At 43.6% G+C, this 15,816-nt stretch overlaps 4 protein-coding genes across 4 annotated transcripts in view; 1 reads left to right on the forward strand and 3 right to left on the reverse strand.

Moving 5' to 3' along the window:
• Positions 1 to 325: 325 nt before the first annotated feature.
• On the reverse strand, positions 326 to 8,505 carry smad4 (SMAD family member 4). Its single transcript, XM_038988457.1, is given in 12 exon segments — positions 326 to 2,056; positions 2,059 to 2,253; positions 2,558 to 2,696; positions 2,826 to 2,994; positions 3,113 to 3,296; positions 3,476 to 3,526; positions 3,958 to 4,065; positions 4,927 to 5,145; positions 6,063 to 6,092; positions 6,183 to 6,357; positions 6,693 to 7,157; positions 7,852 to 8,505. Coding segments are annotated over 11 exon segments (1,749 nt in total). The 5' UTR covers positions 6,933 to 7,157; positions 7,852 to 8,505; the 3' UTR covers positions 326 to 1,817.
• Positions 8,506 to 8,968: 463 nt separating this feature from the next.
• Positions 8,969 to 11,165, reverse strand: elac1 (elaC ribonuclease Z 1). Its single transcript, XM_038988648.1, has 3 exons — positions 10,856 to 11,165; positions 9,968 to 10,444; positions 8,969 to 9,583 (listed from the first exon to the last, which is right to left on the reverse strand). Exons 1-3 carry the CDS (start codon positions 11,010 to 11,012, stop codon positions 9,105 to 9,107), a joined length of 1,113 nt encoding a protein of 370 aa, XP_038844576.1. The 5' UTR covers positions 11,013 to 11,165; the 3' UTR covers positions 8,969 to 9,104.
• Positions 11,166 to 11,400: 235 nt separating this feature from the next.
• On the forward strand, positions 11,401 to 13,141 carry aptx (aprataxin). Its single transcript, XM_038988749.1, has one exon. The coding sequence runs from the start codon at positions 11,761 to 11,763 to the stop codon at positions 12,805 to 12,807; it is 1,047 nt and encodes a 348-aa protein (XP_038844677.1). The 5' UTR covers positions 11,401 to 11,760; the 3' UTR covers positions 12,808 to 13,141.
• A 182-nt stretch (positions 13,142 to 13,323) lies between these two features.
• Positions 13,324 to 15,816, reverse strand: part of me2 (malic enzyme 2, NAD(+)-dependent, mitochondrial) — a 30,346-nt gene continuing 27,853 nt past the window's right edge. Inside the window, exon 15 of the mRNA XM_038988553.1 lies at positions 13,324 to 15,742. Within this exon, the coding sequence (XP_038844481.1) occupies positions 15,584 to 15,742 (159 nt within the window). The 3' untranslated portion in view covers positions 13,324 to 15,583. The remainder of the gene's footprint in view (positions 15,743 to 15,816) is intronic.

Genomic DNA, 15,816 nt, shown 5'->3' on the forward strand with positions numbered 1-15,816 from the left:
TTTGTGCAAGGTGCTTCAGGGTTTCCCGATCCTGAGCCCCCCCCTGGGTGCAAGTTTTGGTTTTCACTATACAGTTGATTATTTGAAAACTAAACGTGCACCCAGAGTTTGGGAAACACTGGCATAGGCCATCGACAACTCTCCATCTCACTGTTTTGGGCCGTCTTCTTATTCTACCCCATGCAGGATCTGTTGGTGTTTTGTAGGCACCCTTTGTTTCAGGTTCTAGGAAAAGGGCTTGTTTGGTGATGTTAGTGCGCTTCTCAGAGTGTGTACTTACTAAATGTATTTTATTCAATAGGTCATAATCAGACAAAGATCCAAATAGAGTATCAGGCCATTTTTAATAGGTTCACAAAAGAAATATGTAACTACTATTTGTCCAATTACCAGCAGCTCATGTAGCTTGTTTCTCCAGGATCCTATGGTAAAATTGCAACTCATACAAAAATGTGTATTGACCTAAGAATGCAATGTAAGATATTGGGCATCGTCAAAAAACAATTCAACTATCACTGTTCATAAACCAATTAAGGTTGTTTATATCCAAGCAGTTGGACACATCTAAAGTACGTGTCCAAAATTAATTCCTTAAAAACGTGAAACCCACAGCTTGAGCACACTTCCATCCCAAAAGCAAAATGAAACATTTAGGGAGGGAAAAGCAACAAGACAATGTATCACAACAAAACATCCAAGACAGTAACCCATAAATCTCTGAAATGGATACTTGAACATTTGAGAATGCAGATTTAGAAGGTTTCCTTATTAATTATTCTCCTGAATAACTTCTCAAAACAGCAAAGCTGAGAAACATCAGTAGAAGTGTATCCTAATTCACTTTCATCTCTAGGGATACTGCAAGCTACATTTCAGCAGAATCTGATTTTAACTAAATCAATAGCTAACGTATTACATGTTATTAGGAGATGCAACTAGATATGAAATAGAAATGGCAGTTCCGTATCATAGCTATAACAAATTGCATCAAGGGGATTGTGTGTGTGCAGCAATATAAAATACTCAACAGGCAAAACCAGAAATGGTAGGAAAGTGACATGCAGTGAGGGATCATGGGAGGTGAAACAAGATGAGGGGGTTTTGTTCACAGCACATGGACACCATGAACCCAGTTAGTGCAGAACCACAACAGAAAAGAGCCTCCAACATTGTGGCAGAGGGAAGCCTCACCCTGATGATTTATGTGATCTTAAATCGAAGCCCAACGCTGTGATGGGGTCTATGGCATACTTGATTCCTCCTTATCGAGGCTGTCCTGAGATCAAGACATCACAAAAACCTGTGGCGTTGTGGTCATCACTTCTCACCATTCATGCAAACATTCACATGCATTTAAAAACAAAACTACAGTTAAATGTATGTACATGAGATAAGGGAGAAATTAATTCAACAGAAATAAGACCCTACAGAAGTGTGTCTTCCCTTACATAGTGAATGTAATTGAAAGGGTCTTAGTGACCTGCAATCTGGTCTGAAATAGTCAATATATCCACTTATCTCCCATAGTACAGGACAATACAATAGCCAAGGGGATAAGGAAGAAAAACAAAAAAGGGACAAAATAATTCCTTTCATAAAATCCACAAAAAGAAACCCCCCCAAAAATGTATTATGGTATTGCTGGAAATTGCCTTAAAATGCTTGTTTCTGTCTGTAAACGACATGGCAGAGACCCTTACCTGCTCTTCTCACGTAGAGCAAGAAACCGAGTATAGTTTACCATAGTAGTACTATGCTCTGGATAACCATACAAGGTTAACCAGATGGAATCACTGGTAAAAGTGACCAATCTGAGGTCACCAGGGCGATTGATGAGAGTGGCCCGTTCCGTCATCAGAGCCCCTATGTCCTGATCTGGACACACTGGACACTATGAAGAGAAAGAGGAATGACCCATAGAGAGAAACAAGTCTTTGCTTCCTTGAAGCGGTAAACCGGGGTGTCTTTCCTGTTCTACCTACCACCTCATTCCAAGGTCTGTCATACTGAAGTGTCACAGTGGAGGGGTCAGGCTGGTGGTTCAGTCCAGGGGCTGCGGGTCACCGATTGGCATGGTGTGCAGCACCTCATCCAGTAGCTGGAGGGCCCGATGTAGGTGGATCTCAATCCAGCAGGGGGTCTCCTTGATGCTCGTCCGGGGGTAGTCGGGACCCCAGCCCTTGACGAAGCTCATGCGCAGGATGCACAGTCTCCTCAGGTCGTCCACTCCGATGCCGGCAGCGGCTGAAAGGCCTGGGTGGGAGGTAAGAGTTCAAGTATCAATGGAACCCAACTCAGGCTCAACGACATCACACATCCACACTGATGAAGAGTTCCAGAACAAGTGCAGATTCCTATGCATTGTCTATGACTGACCGACGCTACAATTGGCTGAGACGATTGGTAAATTACTTTTAAACGGGCTATTAGAAAAGTGCCGTGTGAGTGGTGTTACAAGTAATGTGTTGTTCTGGGAGTTACAGCTCTGGGGGGGTTACAGCTCTGGGGTGAAGTGCCAGTCAACAGGAGCAGAGTATGTTAGTGTTGTGCTGCTTACTGATGGCGGGAGCGATGCCTCCCACAGAGCCCGGCCCGGGGATGTTCCCAGCCACGGCGGCTGCCTGAGCCGCGGCTGCCGCCTGGGCCGTCGCTGCCTGCTGCTGCATCTGCCTGTGGCACTGACGCAGGTCAAACACCTGGGAGGGAGGGGAACAAAACCAATATATTTACTACCAGCTACATGCAGTTCACAGCTTGGACACCAGGGGGTGGAAGAAAAAAAAAAACATTGGTAATGCTGAGCAGACGGAGGCGCTGGGACCTGCCTTGATGTAGGCGCTGGGGTAGATCTTGTGCACGGCGTCGCCGGGGGCGCGGCCGGCTTCCCGGTCCAGGTAATAGCTCTGCACGAACACGGCGTGGTCGCTGAGGCAGCGTACCCACACGTCCCCTTCACCTTTACCCTCCAACTGGATCCCCTTACCGATGTGGAGCCTTGGGAAGTGAGAAGAGCTGTTATCAGTGGGGTGACCAAATACTCTGCCAATGGCATCAATTCACCTCCATTCAGAGCCAGAAGCACAACACAGTTGTGGTTAGGAGGCTGGCGTACCTGGCTCTTTCGATGGCCTCGGTCCGGTGCACGTTGCTCAGCTGGCCTAGGCAGAAGCGGTCTCCGCCAGACGGGTCCACATAGCCATCCACCGTCACGACGGGGCCAGTGGAGGGCACCTTGAAGGTCTCGCCCACCTGCACGTCCATCTCAAAGTAGGCGATGGAACACCAGTAGTCAGGCGCTGTAACAGACCAAACTCAGCCCCCTCTCCTCTCCAGACCAAACTCAACCCCCTCTCCTCTCCAGACCAAACTCAGCCCCCTCTCCTCTCCAGACCAAACTCAGTCCCCTCTCCTCTCCAGACCAACACAGCCCTCTGAACACCTTGTTGGGTAAAAACAGGAGTCACGCTTCACTTACCTGGATGGTTGGATATGGGTGGCTGGAAGCCAAGCTCGTTGTGCACGGGCCCTGGGAGGGTAACATAAATGCATCAATGATCAATCCCTTCAACCCTGGCCCACATCAGTAAGTTGCGGGAATTATGTGTATGTGTTTCCCGCTCAGCCCAGTCAAAACTGTTCGCTGCTCTGGCACCCCAATGGTGGAACAAACTCCCTCACGACGCCAGGTCAGCGGAGTCAATCACCACCTTCCGGAGACACCTGAAACCCCACCTCTTTAAGGAATACCTAGGATAGGATAAAGTAATCCTTCTAACCCCCCCCCTTAAAAGATTTAGATGCACTATTGTAAAGTGGTTGTTCCACTGGATATCATAAGGTGAATGCACCAATTTGTGAGTCGCTCTGGATAAGAGCGTCTGCTAAATGACTTAAATGTAAATGTGTACTAAGAATGAAATGCATGTTCTACTCATCCTGATAGTGGCATGGACTCACAGTAATGTCCTGGAGGAGGCATGGGTGGGTGGTGTTGCAGGTGCCCATTCTGATGGTGAGGCATGTTGGGCGTGAAGCTGCTATTTCTAGTCCAGGTGGAGGTGGCATCTGTAAGGTCACAGGTAGATGCCTACAGATGAGAATTGTAGGGAGAACCCCACACGTGGACTGTCCAAAAACACAGTAAATGAGTGGTGACTACTGAACTTCTAATCAAATGGCTACCCAGACTATTTTCATTGCCCCCCCCCCCCCCCCTCTACACTGCTGCTACTCTCTGTTATTATCTATGCGTAGTCACTTTAATAACTCTACCTACATGTACATATTACCTCAATACCGGTGCCCCAGCACATTGACTCTGTACCGGTACCACCTGTATATAGCCTCGCTATTGATATTTACCGCTGCTCTTTAATTATTTGTTATTCATATCTTTTTTTTTTTTTTTAGGTCTACCTTTTTTTTAGGTCTTTTCTTAACTTCATTGTTGGTTAAGGGCTTGTAAGTAAGCATTTCACTGTGAGGTCGACACCTGTTGTATTCGGCGGTTGTGACTAATAACATTTGATTTGATGCATTTCAGAGAGTGTGGGGGAAGTTAATAATAACCAATGAGAGGGAGAAGAGCAGGTGACCACCAGTTGTCAACAAAATAGGTTCCATTTCCTGAGCCATTACATCCCAAGATGAGTTTGATATTACTGTGATGTGATTCTCACATACAACAAGTTCTGTCAGTCAGCCACAACCATAACTGTGTAGACAGGATGTAGCTAATCAAGCAACACAAACCTAGACTATGATTAAGACCTTTCCAGGATTATTACTGGTACGAATAACTCAAGACCTCTAATGATTTGGGTGAGGAGGATACCAAGAGCCATAAACTTGGGAAGGTGGAATAGATAGTGGAAGCAGGGGGGGGGAGGGGGGGGGGGGGTGTAGGATGGAGGAGTAGGCCCTCACTTCCTGATCCGACAGAGATGCTGGGGAAGGCGGAGGTGGAGGCGGTGCTGGCGTCAGAGGGGGACAGCAGGCCAGGGGTGCCGAAGGGCTCCGAGGGGGGCCCACCTCGGCTAGAGGGAGGGTGCTGAATGGTCTGGAGGTGACCCCCGTCCATGGTGGGCAGTGTTGCCTGGCCATCAAAGTCGTATTCATCTTTAACCATCAGTCCCAGGCTTGGAGCTGAGAGCAGCACAGAGACAAGATACAGGTCAACAAGAAACAAAACAGACAACCAGGTTTCCATCCAATCTCTTTATGCGAGTGCATGTTGGATAAAAAACATGTCATGACAGGCTTGATGGAAATAGAAACATTTTTTGGTAAACTTTTCAAATGTCGACAAAATACGCTAGACAGGGTGTTATATTTTTATGTCAGTAAAATTAAGTGTGTGAAATATCGGTGGAAACATTTGTATGCGCAAATATTGATATAATAACCATCATATCGAAGTAAACAGGCGATGACATGTGTGGTCCTCCCACTACGACTCGTCGTGAAAGCATGCAGTTTATTAGGCCACAGATCAAATACGTTGATGAACTTCACAGGGTGGTGAAAGTGAAAGATGATGAGCTTGATGCTCCCTTCAGTAAATATCGAGGGTCTTATTCTGGTGACATGATCATCGATACTTGGCTGCCGTTTGACAAAAAAATGTATTGCTTTTTTGTCCATAATAATTTCGTCATGTGGGCTATACGTGCGCTCTAGCCAACAGTGCACAGATATCTGGCTAGAGAGCACGTACCAATACCAGAGTGGGCACACTCACTATATAAAATGCAACATTTGTGAGAACCATCAGTAGAGTTGAAAATGCGATGAAAACCCATTTAACTTGTATTTTCAAGTCGGCACATGGGAATATAACCACAAAAGGTGTTATATGATGTGCACCCACATCATCACGCTCAGTCTATTATCTGTAACAAGTCAATTTGCTGGAAACATCTCTGGTGGGAAAATGCAAATAATGTTTTTATGTAGATTTTAGAATGTTAGTATTAAAATCTGTAGCCAATTGGATGGAAACCTAGCTATTGACAAAAAAGAATGCTGTCATAAGGTACATAATCAAAATGGAGGTCACTTACCTGAGCTGGTAAGTTGCAAACTTGATAGATCTGTGAAATAAAACAACAACGATGAGAAGAAACTCAAACTGTCACTCACAGGTCAACACAAACAAACGGCAGGGACATCAGTACACTCACCAATACCTGGAGACACCACCCGGTCGTAGTGGTATGGGTTCACGCAAACGCTGTCACACTTCAGGTCAAATGCAAACTGGCAATATTTCACATGCTTCAGTTCATTTTTATGCAGATCAGGCCATCTCCACAACCGAGTGTAGATCACGTGGGGAAACCCTTTCCGCCCTGCCACCTGGGATGAAAAATATTATAGGATTCAACCCATTGATTGAACTCAAAGAAAAAGTTCTTCACCCAGAGGTGCTAATAGGTCTCATGCCCTTATTCTCATCTTTGCATGATCCTCACTCATAACGCTATCTCACTTTCTTTTTTTACACACACATCTGGCTACTTATAGCAGATCCCTAGACAGTGGTGTATGGTGAAGTTGCCCCTAGACACCGATCTTAGGTCAGTTTTGTATTTTTCCCCACTAATGATTAAGGTTATAATTAGGGAAGGGGAATCTGACCCAAGATATGTACCTAGGGAAAATTTCACCCCAGACATTGGTGTAGTCCCTACCTGCAAACGGCCATCCAGAGTCCGCCCAATGGTGACACACTTGCTGGGATGAGCTCCATTGGTGGTGATGGCTGTGATTAGGGAGTCCAGTTCATCCTTCTTCTCCTTCAGCTTTTTCACCAGACTTTCTATTGCCCGCTTGGCAAAGGTCTCGCTCTCCCCCCCTTGCCTGTGACACATCAAGCTGTGTACAATGCTCAGGCAAGCGTCATTACTCGAAGGCGTGTTGGTGATAGACATCCTGAGAACCACTAGTGTATGCCGCTCCGTATCGTTCTATAGGGAATAAATACTTTGTCCCAACTATAAAATGTTGTTTCTTACTGTATGGAGCAACACATCAAAAAGATTAAGCTATGAGAGGGTGTCCCCTCCAGTCCAATTGCCCAAGTTGAAATCCACCAAGGCATCCCAATACAAAATTAAATGATTGTCACACTGCTTCGAGGGCGAGGATTGAGGGTTCTGAAAGAGGATAGAAGGGAATAGTGGTTATTATGGTACTTTACCAATATCTTACATATAAGTAAGTTGTTTATTAACTAGCTACATCCCATCGTGTCATGATAAGTACAGTATGTTATTATGATGTTCATCCTAAACATCATGCACGAAATTGACATAACACGCTGCTACAGGACAGTATGTGCAACGAAGTTACACAACTAGCATTATCCCATCGGGCAATAAACATTTTAGCTAACTACGTTGCACAACAGTGACCTGAGTAATAACAAAATAGCTAGCTACCGTTCGTTAGCTAGCTAAATATTTAAGCGAACTGTAGCTAGCTAAGATAACCCAATGCACAATAATAAAGCGCACTGTTTTAGACAAAAAAATGCATATAGTGGTCGGGAACTGCGGCTATCGCTAGCCAGCTGCATAGCAGGACAACCAGGTAGCTAACGTTAACGTGCTAGCTAGCTTCTCAAAACGAAGAAACAAGTCAATAACATATAAATGAGCAGCCATTCTCAGTCCGAGTGTTTTAAATATGGTCTTGATAACACTATCTAGCTAACTATCCACTGTCATTTCGTCTTATATCAATCAAAAGCAGGTCGAAGCCACCGATTGGGGTATTTCGCTGGCTTACTCGCGAGTTTCACTGCTAAACGAAGTAACATTAGCCACCCGTCCCCATCCACAAACATACCCTGCATACACGGCCGGGATATTCCGCTCTTGCATTTGCGCTGGAACTGTACTGATCAACCGTACTTCTTCGTTTATCCTAAATGTTTCTTTGATATTTTAAAATAACATAGGGAAATCATTTAAATATTAAAATAAACGTTGGATAACAAATCACGGCTTTGTATCAGCGCTTCCAAAGATGATGGATATTCTGACAAGATACACGTCTCTCCGCCCTAACAATGGAAATCGTTGTCCACAAAACCGTGCCGCGGGATGTGCAGCTCCCGCCTATCCTTTCCTTGGATTGGTGGATCATCTCATTATTGTAATCTTTTTTTAAATATGATGAGGGTTGCTGACGTCAATCGCCTCTATTCAATAGAGAATGCTACAAGCATCATTTCATAAATATGCATTCTAGACAACTCCGAATATAGTGTTTTTTTCCCTAAAATTGCCGGAATGTCACGTGTCCTACTTATATCAGTATACTCGTAACAACTTAAGCATTACAAAACTTATATTCGATCCAATAAACCTCACGTAGCAAATAACCATTCATGTGTTTGTTGACCAAATTCGACACTCTTATCGACCTACATACAAAAACGCCTTGCTTTGTGGGTGAAAAAAACGTATGGAGGGAAACAGACTTTCCGCCGAGTTGATCCTCTTCCTCTGACGATTTTCAGTACAATTTCTTCCAACATGGCGTTTTGCGCATGGGCAACAGTGGGTAGTAGCAGATTCAAACCCACCAAGAGAAAACTAGCCTGGTAGTAAAGCAGTTCGTTTCTGAATATTTGAAGACTCAAATTAAATTAATTTATAATTTTCATTGTGCAGGTACCATTCTAGCTAGGTTGATTTCAATAATCTGGTCAAATTGAATACGTGCAATTCTGTTGTGTGAAACAGAGAATGATAGAGGCCTCTAGCGGCCAAAATACCGTTTCGGCATGGACTGCGCCATTGCGAACTTCCAAATTTATTGGCTGAGCCCTCCAGATGACCATGTTGGAGTCATGTCCAACCTGGTCATCAGGAGGTATCTGCCAATCGTGAAGAAGAAAATTGACAACTTCAAAATGGAGATTGCCTTGAACCCTATCACTGAGTAAAATAAGGAGAAAGAGTCAATACTTTTTTTATTCAGACAATTTACTAAATATTTCCCAGACACCAAGTCATTCATTCGATGCTTAATTCACAACCTGCTCACTCTGGCTTTTGTTTACAGTATTTATCATAACTAACAAGTGTAAGGCCTCAGTGAAGCCTTATGAGGGGTATGGGTATCGTGAGAAAGTCCTCCGCCAGGGACACCTCTATGCCTGTGCCCTGCAACGCCTCCTCAGCTTGTCTCCTGAGCTCCAAGACATCATCCTCATCACCCTCTTTGTGCTGGCCGGCCGGCTTATACCTCTGACTGAAATGGTAGAGCACCAGCATGCGTGCACAACAAGCCTGTGCCACTGCAGCTGCCATACTAGGAGTGCTGTGCCCATGGTCCACTGCCTTCTCCCGATGCTCATCTGACAGGGTGGCCTCATGCACCAGGATGTCAGCTCTGTGACAGGCCCTCAGGGGTCCCTCCCCCAATAACGAGCTGCAATCCCCTAAAACACACACTTTTCTCCCCGGAATGGCTTCCTCCAGCACCTCACTGGGCTTCACCACTTGTCCATTTTCCAGTGTCACCGACTCACCAGCTTTCAGTCGCCCATAGAGTGGTCCAGGCTTCAAACCTGAGAGATAGACAAAAGGTTTTCATTTATTTAAAAATGTAATGACCTTAAAATAGAAACTTGCACACTGCTATTGCCAATATCACTTCAGTTCATTAAGCTTACATGTTTTATCTGCCTCTCAGCCTTCACACACTGGCAAGAGCAGTGTGCAAGTTTTTCATTTTCTTTTTAGATGGCATCGAATTATTCTCACGCACCTGCAACAACCAAAGTTAGATATGGAAGTTATTTTAAAATTGAGTACTCTCAATTCAGTCTGTCAAAAGATAGCTTTTGTTGATGACATAACAACGGCTTGCCTATATAAAACAAATGGAATAATCAAGACAAATCCCAGAGATAAACATATAGATTATTATGCCAGGTATATATTGTGATTACCAAGATCCTTCAGTAGTTCTGTGTTCAAACGCCCTGGCCAATCATGTTCTTGAACAGAGAACCCGAAGGAGGGTACCCGATGGAACAAACGGAACGCCTTCACAACAAAACGCTTCTCCTCCAGTATAACATAGCAGTCACTGTTGACATCCAGGGGGATTGTTCGGCCGGCGCGTTCTTGGGGATGGAGACGCCCAGAATCTGCTGTGACGTCAGGGCTTAGCTGACCCTCTGTAGGACACTGGTCAGTGGTGGGCTGTAGCTCATGTACTGAATAGGGGAAGAGAAGCTGGGAGCTGGTGAGCTCTAATGCCACCCTCAGGAACTGCCTGAGACCCTGGGGACCATAGATATCCACACATGTTGGAGGCTGGGTGGGACAGGGGTTGAGGTTTAGGCTCACAGTGCACAGTAGCCCTGGTAGACCAAAGAGGTGATCACCATGCAGGTGAGAGATAAACACTTTGGTGATTCGGCCTGTAAGAAAAACATAAATGAGTTGATCAATCTGATCAAATCCTCATTTAAGGCAGTGTTGTTGTTGAGACCACTGCCAAAACATGCATGCATTTCTAACGCCGTCATCGTCAAAGGTTACAGGCTGAAAAGTTTGTAACCTTTCATCAATGACGTGATAGCAAAGCGGGTGGGAAAGTAACGTTAGCTAGCTAATAATACCACCAAATGACGTGTAGCAAAGAGGGTGGGAAAGTAGCAAATAATGTTTTTGTTGATAGTGAAAATAAGTTGGCGATCTAGTGTTTATTTAAATAATTCTGTAAACAGTTAAAACATAGAATAAACCGTTAATTATTTCGCCAGAACAACACGTTTGACATTGCTAATGCTAACTAGCTAGCAACGACTAAAGAAAAGTGAACAACTCACTAGCCTTCAATTGACTCTTCATCAGTTGAGTTTGCGTCCCTTCTCCGCAGTCAAACAGCCAACACTCCCCTTCTGTTCTGAGTACGAGGGCAGAAGCGCCACGATGGGGGGAAGGGTATGCCGACCCTGTCCCCAGAAAAGTTAGGTCCATGGTCATGTTGAAAAACAAACTATTTAAATGTCATTAAACGAACATTAAAACAGCAGTAGCATTACCACACAGTATCCATTATATTGTCCAGATATTGTACAATGAAAATAAACGTCTTAAAAAATGGAAGGCAATCGGGAGGAGGCAAGATCAGGTGGGACCACTCTAGCCAATGAGAGAGCAGATACGCGTGTGAACAACAGGCACAACGGTTCCCACAGCCACAGTCTAAATGGCATTATATATATATATATATAAAAAACATTGATGAAAACTAAAAATGTGCTTTTTGGGTTGGTTAAGTTTAAAATCACATTTTAAGAAGATACACTGTAGAAATAGGCGGGGGTTATGACTTTGTGCCTGTGGTAACTAGTAACAACCAGGCTCCGACAATAAATGCTTTTTCTCAGTTGCCGGGATGTCACGTGTACAGTCGTAACAACCTAATCATTACGACACTTCTATTCGATCAACTCAGCCACATGTAGTAAATAAGCCATTCCATGTTTTGTTAACCATATTCGACACACCGCTACCTGCTGGAAAAGACAGATTTTGGGTCGTTATCCCTCTCGCTTCGCCTCTTCCTCTCCGCTTGTGCGTGCCAGAGAGGAAGTCGTCATCTTTGTGCGTGCTCGAAACAAAACCAGGTGCAAAATAATAGCGACGCTGACCCACCTTGCATAGGCTGAAGAGAGAAAAGCAGTTGTTGTCGTACTAAAGAAAATCGTAATTCTTTAGGAAGAGGATCATGTCTATTTGTTTACTGATCAGCAAAAATGGAAGGCATAAACCGATTCATCTACCTCACCTACAGACAGTTGTCTTGGGTCGGGGTCCAGAAACTACGATAAAAGACAAAAAATGTTCCAGGGAGCAGGTTGAACTCAAGGCAGACTGCAACAAAGGGTATATCAGTGTAAAACAACTGGGTTTCAACCCCACTAGTGTGAACTCTGAGGTGGTGGGTAAAGGCAACCAAGTGGAGATGAGATCTGGCCAGCAGCTGCACATGGTCAATGAGCTGTACCCGTATACTGTGTGCTTCAAAGAGGATCCATCCAACTCTCAGTCCAGTGTGGGCACCAAGAGGCCCCGTGGGCCTGCCTCAGAGGAGCGGGAGCTTCACAGAGAGCCCCCTGGGCATAAAGTAACAAGGAAAACAGAGGACTCCACTCAGTGCAAGCATGGAGGGTCCACCTCCACTAACACACGGCCTGAACCTCAAACAACAGAGAAAACTGAAACTTTAGGATATTGGAGCCAAGGATTGAAAGCCTCAATGCAAGACCCCAAAATGCAGGTCTACAAGGATGACAGAGTAGTTGTTATCATGGACAAGTACCCCAAGGCTCACTACCACTGGCTGGTCCTGCCCTGGGAGTCCATCCCCAGTCTGAAGACACTGCGCAGGGAGCACTGTGATCTGTTGAGGCACATGAACCAGGTAGCAGACAGGATTGTACAACAACAGTGCCCCGATACTGGCCTGCTACACTTCCGCCAGGGCTACCACGCCATCCCCAGTATGAGCCATGTCCATCTACACGTGATCAGCCAGGACTTTGACTCCCCTTGTTTAAAGAACAAGAAACACTGGAATTCATTCACAACTGACTATTTCATAGAATCTCAAGAAGTCATTCAGATGCTGGAAAAGGATGGGAAGGTCACCATAAAAGAAGGGACAAATGAGTTGTTGAAACTACCTCTCTGCTGTCACGTGTGTGGCATGGCGCTGTCCACCATACCACAACTTAAGGAGCACCTGAAATCTCACCCATATGGTAGATTGTGAAACGTATACAGAAGAAAAATGCTAAAAAAATAAAAGTTGGGGGTTATGCTGCTCGTGAGGCAATTGTAGAAAAAAAACATGTCTATGGAACCACATTGTCCATTTTATTGCTGCAGATGCTCATAATATACATAAGTCTGTTCACAACCAATTGTCATTTACTTTATTTAATACATCTCAAAAACCTGTTTAAATAGTGTGCAGCAAGTATGTTTTTTGTACAAATAAGTCTCGAGTGCATGTCTGAATATAAAGCTTGGGGAACATTTGTTTATAGTTTTGTTATAGTTACAAAAATAAAATCTAACTTGGCCTCAAAGTGGCACAGAAAATGTGTTATTTCTATACTGTCTTTAATCATATTAGAAAAACAATCAACTCATGATTCTATTTGGGATCCAATATTGGTGTTGATGATCAGACGGTCATAATGTAGACCAGCTTGGAATTAAATCAATTTGGAGATGTTGTTCAATAGATACACAGAATAATAAATAATTAAAAAGGACAAAGGGAGGGTGCAACAGCAAGTGTAAAACTAATTTTAATTCTGCACATGTAACAGCACACATAGGGGTCTCGAGGAGCGCTTTTGCCGCTTTGTGCGTTCATTCGCTAAGGCCATACTGCGTAACAAAAATAAACTCCAGAAACACACATGTATGCACACATCAAAGACATTGGAAGAGGAAGGACCATCGGGGATTCAACCATACACTTTCACCAGGGCACTTAAAGTAAATGAATGAAAAGCAAACAAGACAAGAATACAGCACAGCAATTCTCTGAATGGGAGACCAACGTTACAGGCTTGGACAGGCTTATGGGCCAACATAATCATTGAATGAGACCGACTGTCATTTAATGGTCCAATCTAAATTCAAGGGTGGAACATAGTACATTTGTGAATGACATCTCATCAAACTAGTTTGATCAACTACAACAAGAGGACTCTAACAGTACAAGAGATATAATTAGCCCGTTGGATATGGAGAAAAATAATAAGCCGATTTGAATATATTTTTTCTTCAGCTATTGTGTTCCTATACAATTCATTGTTCTTTGGCTACGTCTGCGGTGAGAAGTGAGGTGTGTATTTTATGGGAGTCATGTCGCTCACCTATGCAGATGGATAAAAAAAAGCCAGTCTACCGTCCTTAACTAAACGGTCTCACAAATCTAGGACCTGTGTATCTAAACTTCAGCTGCCTTGTGCTGGTTTTCTATCCAGCTTATCTTTTTACTTATTTCCTTTTTTCAAAAAGTGAATGGACAGTTCTGTATATAAAATGTGGCAAAAAAAAAAGTATGCTTGTAAACCATATGCTGCCTATACAAAACTGACTGTGAAGAGCATTATAGTTCATGTAATGTATTTATGTTTTCTGACAATGGAGCTTATCCTAACATTGGTCATGTCTATTTGGATATGGTGCTTATTGCAGCATTCTTCTCTCTATACTGAAGATTAGCCCCATCCCCTGATATGTGTATGGCCAAGGAATATGGCTGGTTCCCTATGCCTAGTCTTTAGTCTGGGAGAAACTCATGGTGATATGATCTGGGATATATTCATTGGTCTTTTGCTAAATGTTTTGCAATGGAAAGCATTTACTCTAGGAACCAAACAGAAGTAAACCAAGCAAACTGAAAATTTGTCCAATAGAAACAAATTTTCGTTGCAAAATGTTTTCAGTTTGGACTGAACCTTTTCCATTGCAAAACGTTTTGCAATAGACAAAACTTTTTACAAAGGAATCCGACTAATGAATACACCCAGGATTCATGACACAAACATATTGATCTAGTTCACAACTGTCACCGTCCATCTTCAAATGAAATATCATCAGAGCTAGGAGACATTTCACACCCACATGCGAACATACGCTCTACAAAACATCCAGGCTCTGTCAACTGTCTAACAAGTGCTTAATTACAGTCTAAGTCGCTCTGGATAAGAGCGTTTACTTTCTGAATTGACCCCAACCCTGAATTTAGCAGACCAAATTCCAATTCAAAATGTTCCTCATTGAAAAGCATTCAAGATAATTGGAATTTCAGTGCACTTCCTGAATTGTCTGGAACTAAAATAAAATTGACCACAACCCTGGCTAAATGACTAGAATGTCAATAACACAATATACATAGACTGTATATTATTTCATATGGGGATATGGACAAAAAAAAATGTTAACAGCAAAAGCCTTTAAACTATTACTGAGTTCTACTATTTTACTTAGATTTTTTGCATAACTGTTTCATGAACTAATTCAAGCAAGGTCTTCAGAGCTTGGAGTGATATTATATGTTGGAATCCTTCTGTTTAGCTAGCAGCATGTTGACTAACAATAACCTCACTTCTGGAGGGTTTTCATGTGGAAACTGAACAGGGAAAATCAGGGCCCGTGTTAAACACAACGGTCCAATATAAAAACATGCCAAAGGAAGAGTAGGTCAATTCAGATAAATAAATATGTGTACAAGCCTGGAGACAGAGTGGATTCTGGTTACTCTAATGCAGAGGTGGGCAGACTACGGGTTTGAGTAAAAAAAAAAAAAAAACTCCAGGCCACTCATGAATGACAAAAACTAGATATACATTTTTCTGGCCCGCCAATTGATTTTGACAAAGAAATCGGTCAAATATCTGCCCTAGGATTAAACAACTAACCTAATTTCACTGTCCTCCCCACCTCCCAGTTTTACCATTCCCTCTTTAACGCCCGCCCACCTTCCCTACCGTGATTTGTTGCCCCCTTTCCACACCCAAAACTCTCTAATGATCAGGTGCTGGGTTCATCCCTTTCCACTCATAGATGTCAGGGAGAAATGAGTCGTAGTTGATGTCCCATACAGTTGACCTGACAAAGGTGTCCTTGTCCTTGGGCTCTGGGTACCGGAAGGCCATGTTGTTGGCGTACACAAACCGGACCACCTGCAGGGGGAGACAGTGAGACACAGAGTACATTTAAAGGCACATCTTTGCCACAGATAGAACAATGACACAGA

Source organism: Salvelinus namaycush, chromosome 1, assembly GCF_016432855.1.
Source record: "Salvelinus namaycush isolate Seneca chromosome 1, SaNama_1.0, whole genome shotgun sequence".
Lineage (NCBI taxonomy): Eukaryota > Metazoa > Chordata > Actinopteri > Salmoniformes > Salmonidae > Salvelinus > Salvelinus namaycush.

Coding starts and splice junctions, on each gene's coding strand:
- aptx (XM_038988749.1), top strand. CDS start 11,761: ATGTCTATTTGTTTACTGATCAGCAAAAATGGAAGGCATAAACCGATT.
- elac1 (XM_038988648.1), bottom strand. CDS start 11,012: ATGACCATGGACCTAACTTTTCTGGGGACAGGGTCGGCATACCCTTCC. Junction 10,445..10,855: donor GAAGAGTCAATTGAAGGCTA/GTGAGTTGTTCA, acceptor TTTTTCTTACAG/GCCGAATCACCAAAGTGTTT. Junction 9,584..9,967: donor AGAACTACTGAAGGATCTTG/GTAATCACAATA, acceptor TCTATCTCTCAG/GTTTGAAGCCTGGACCACTC.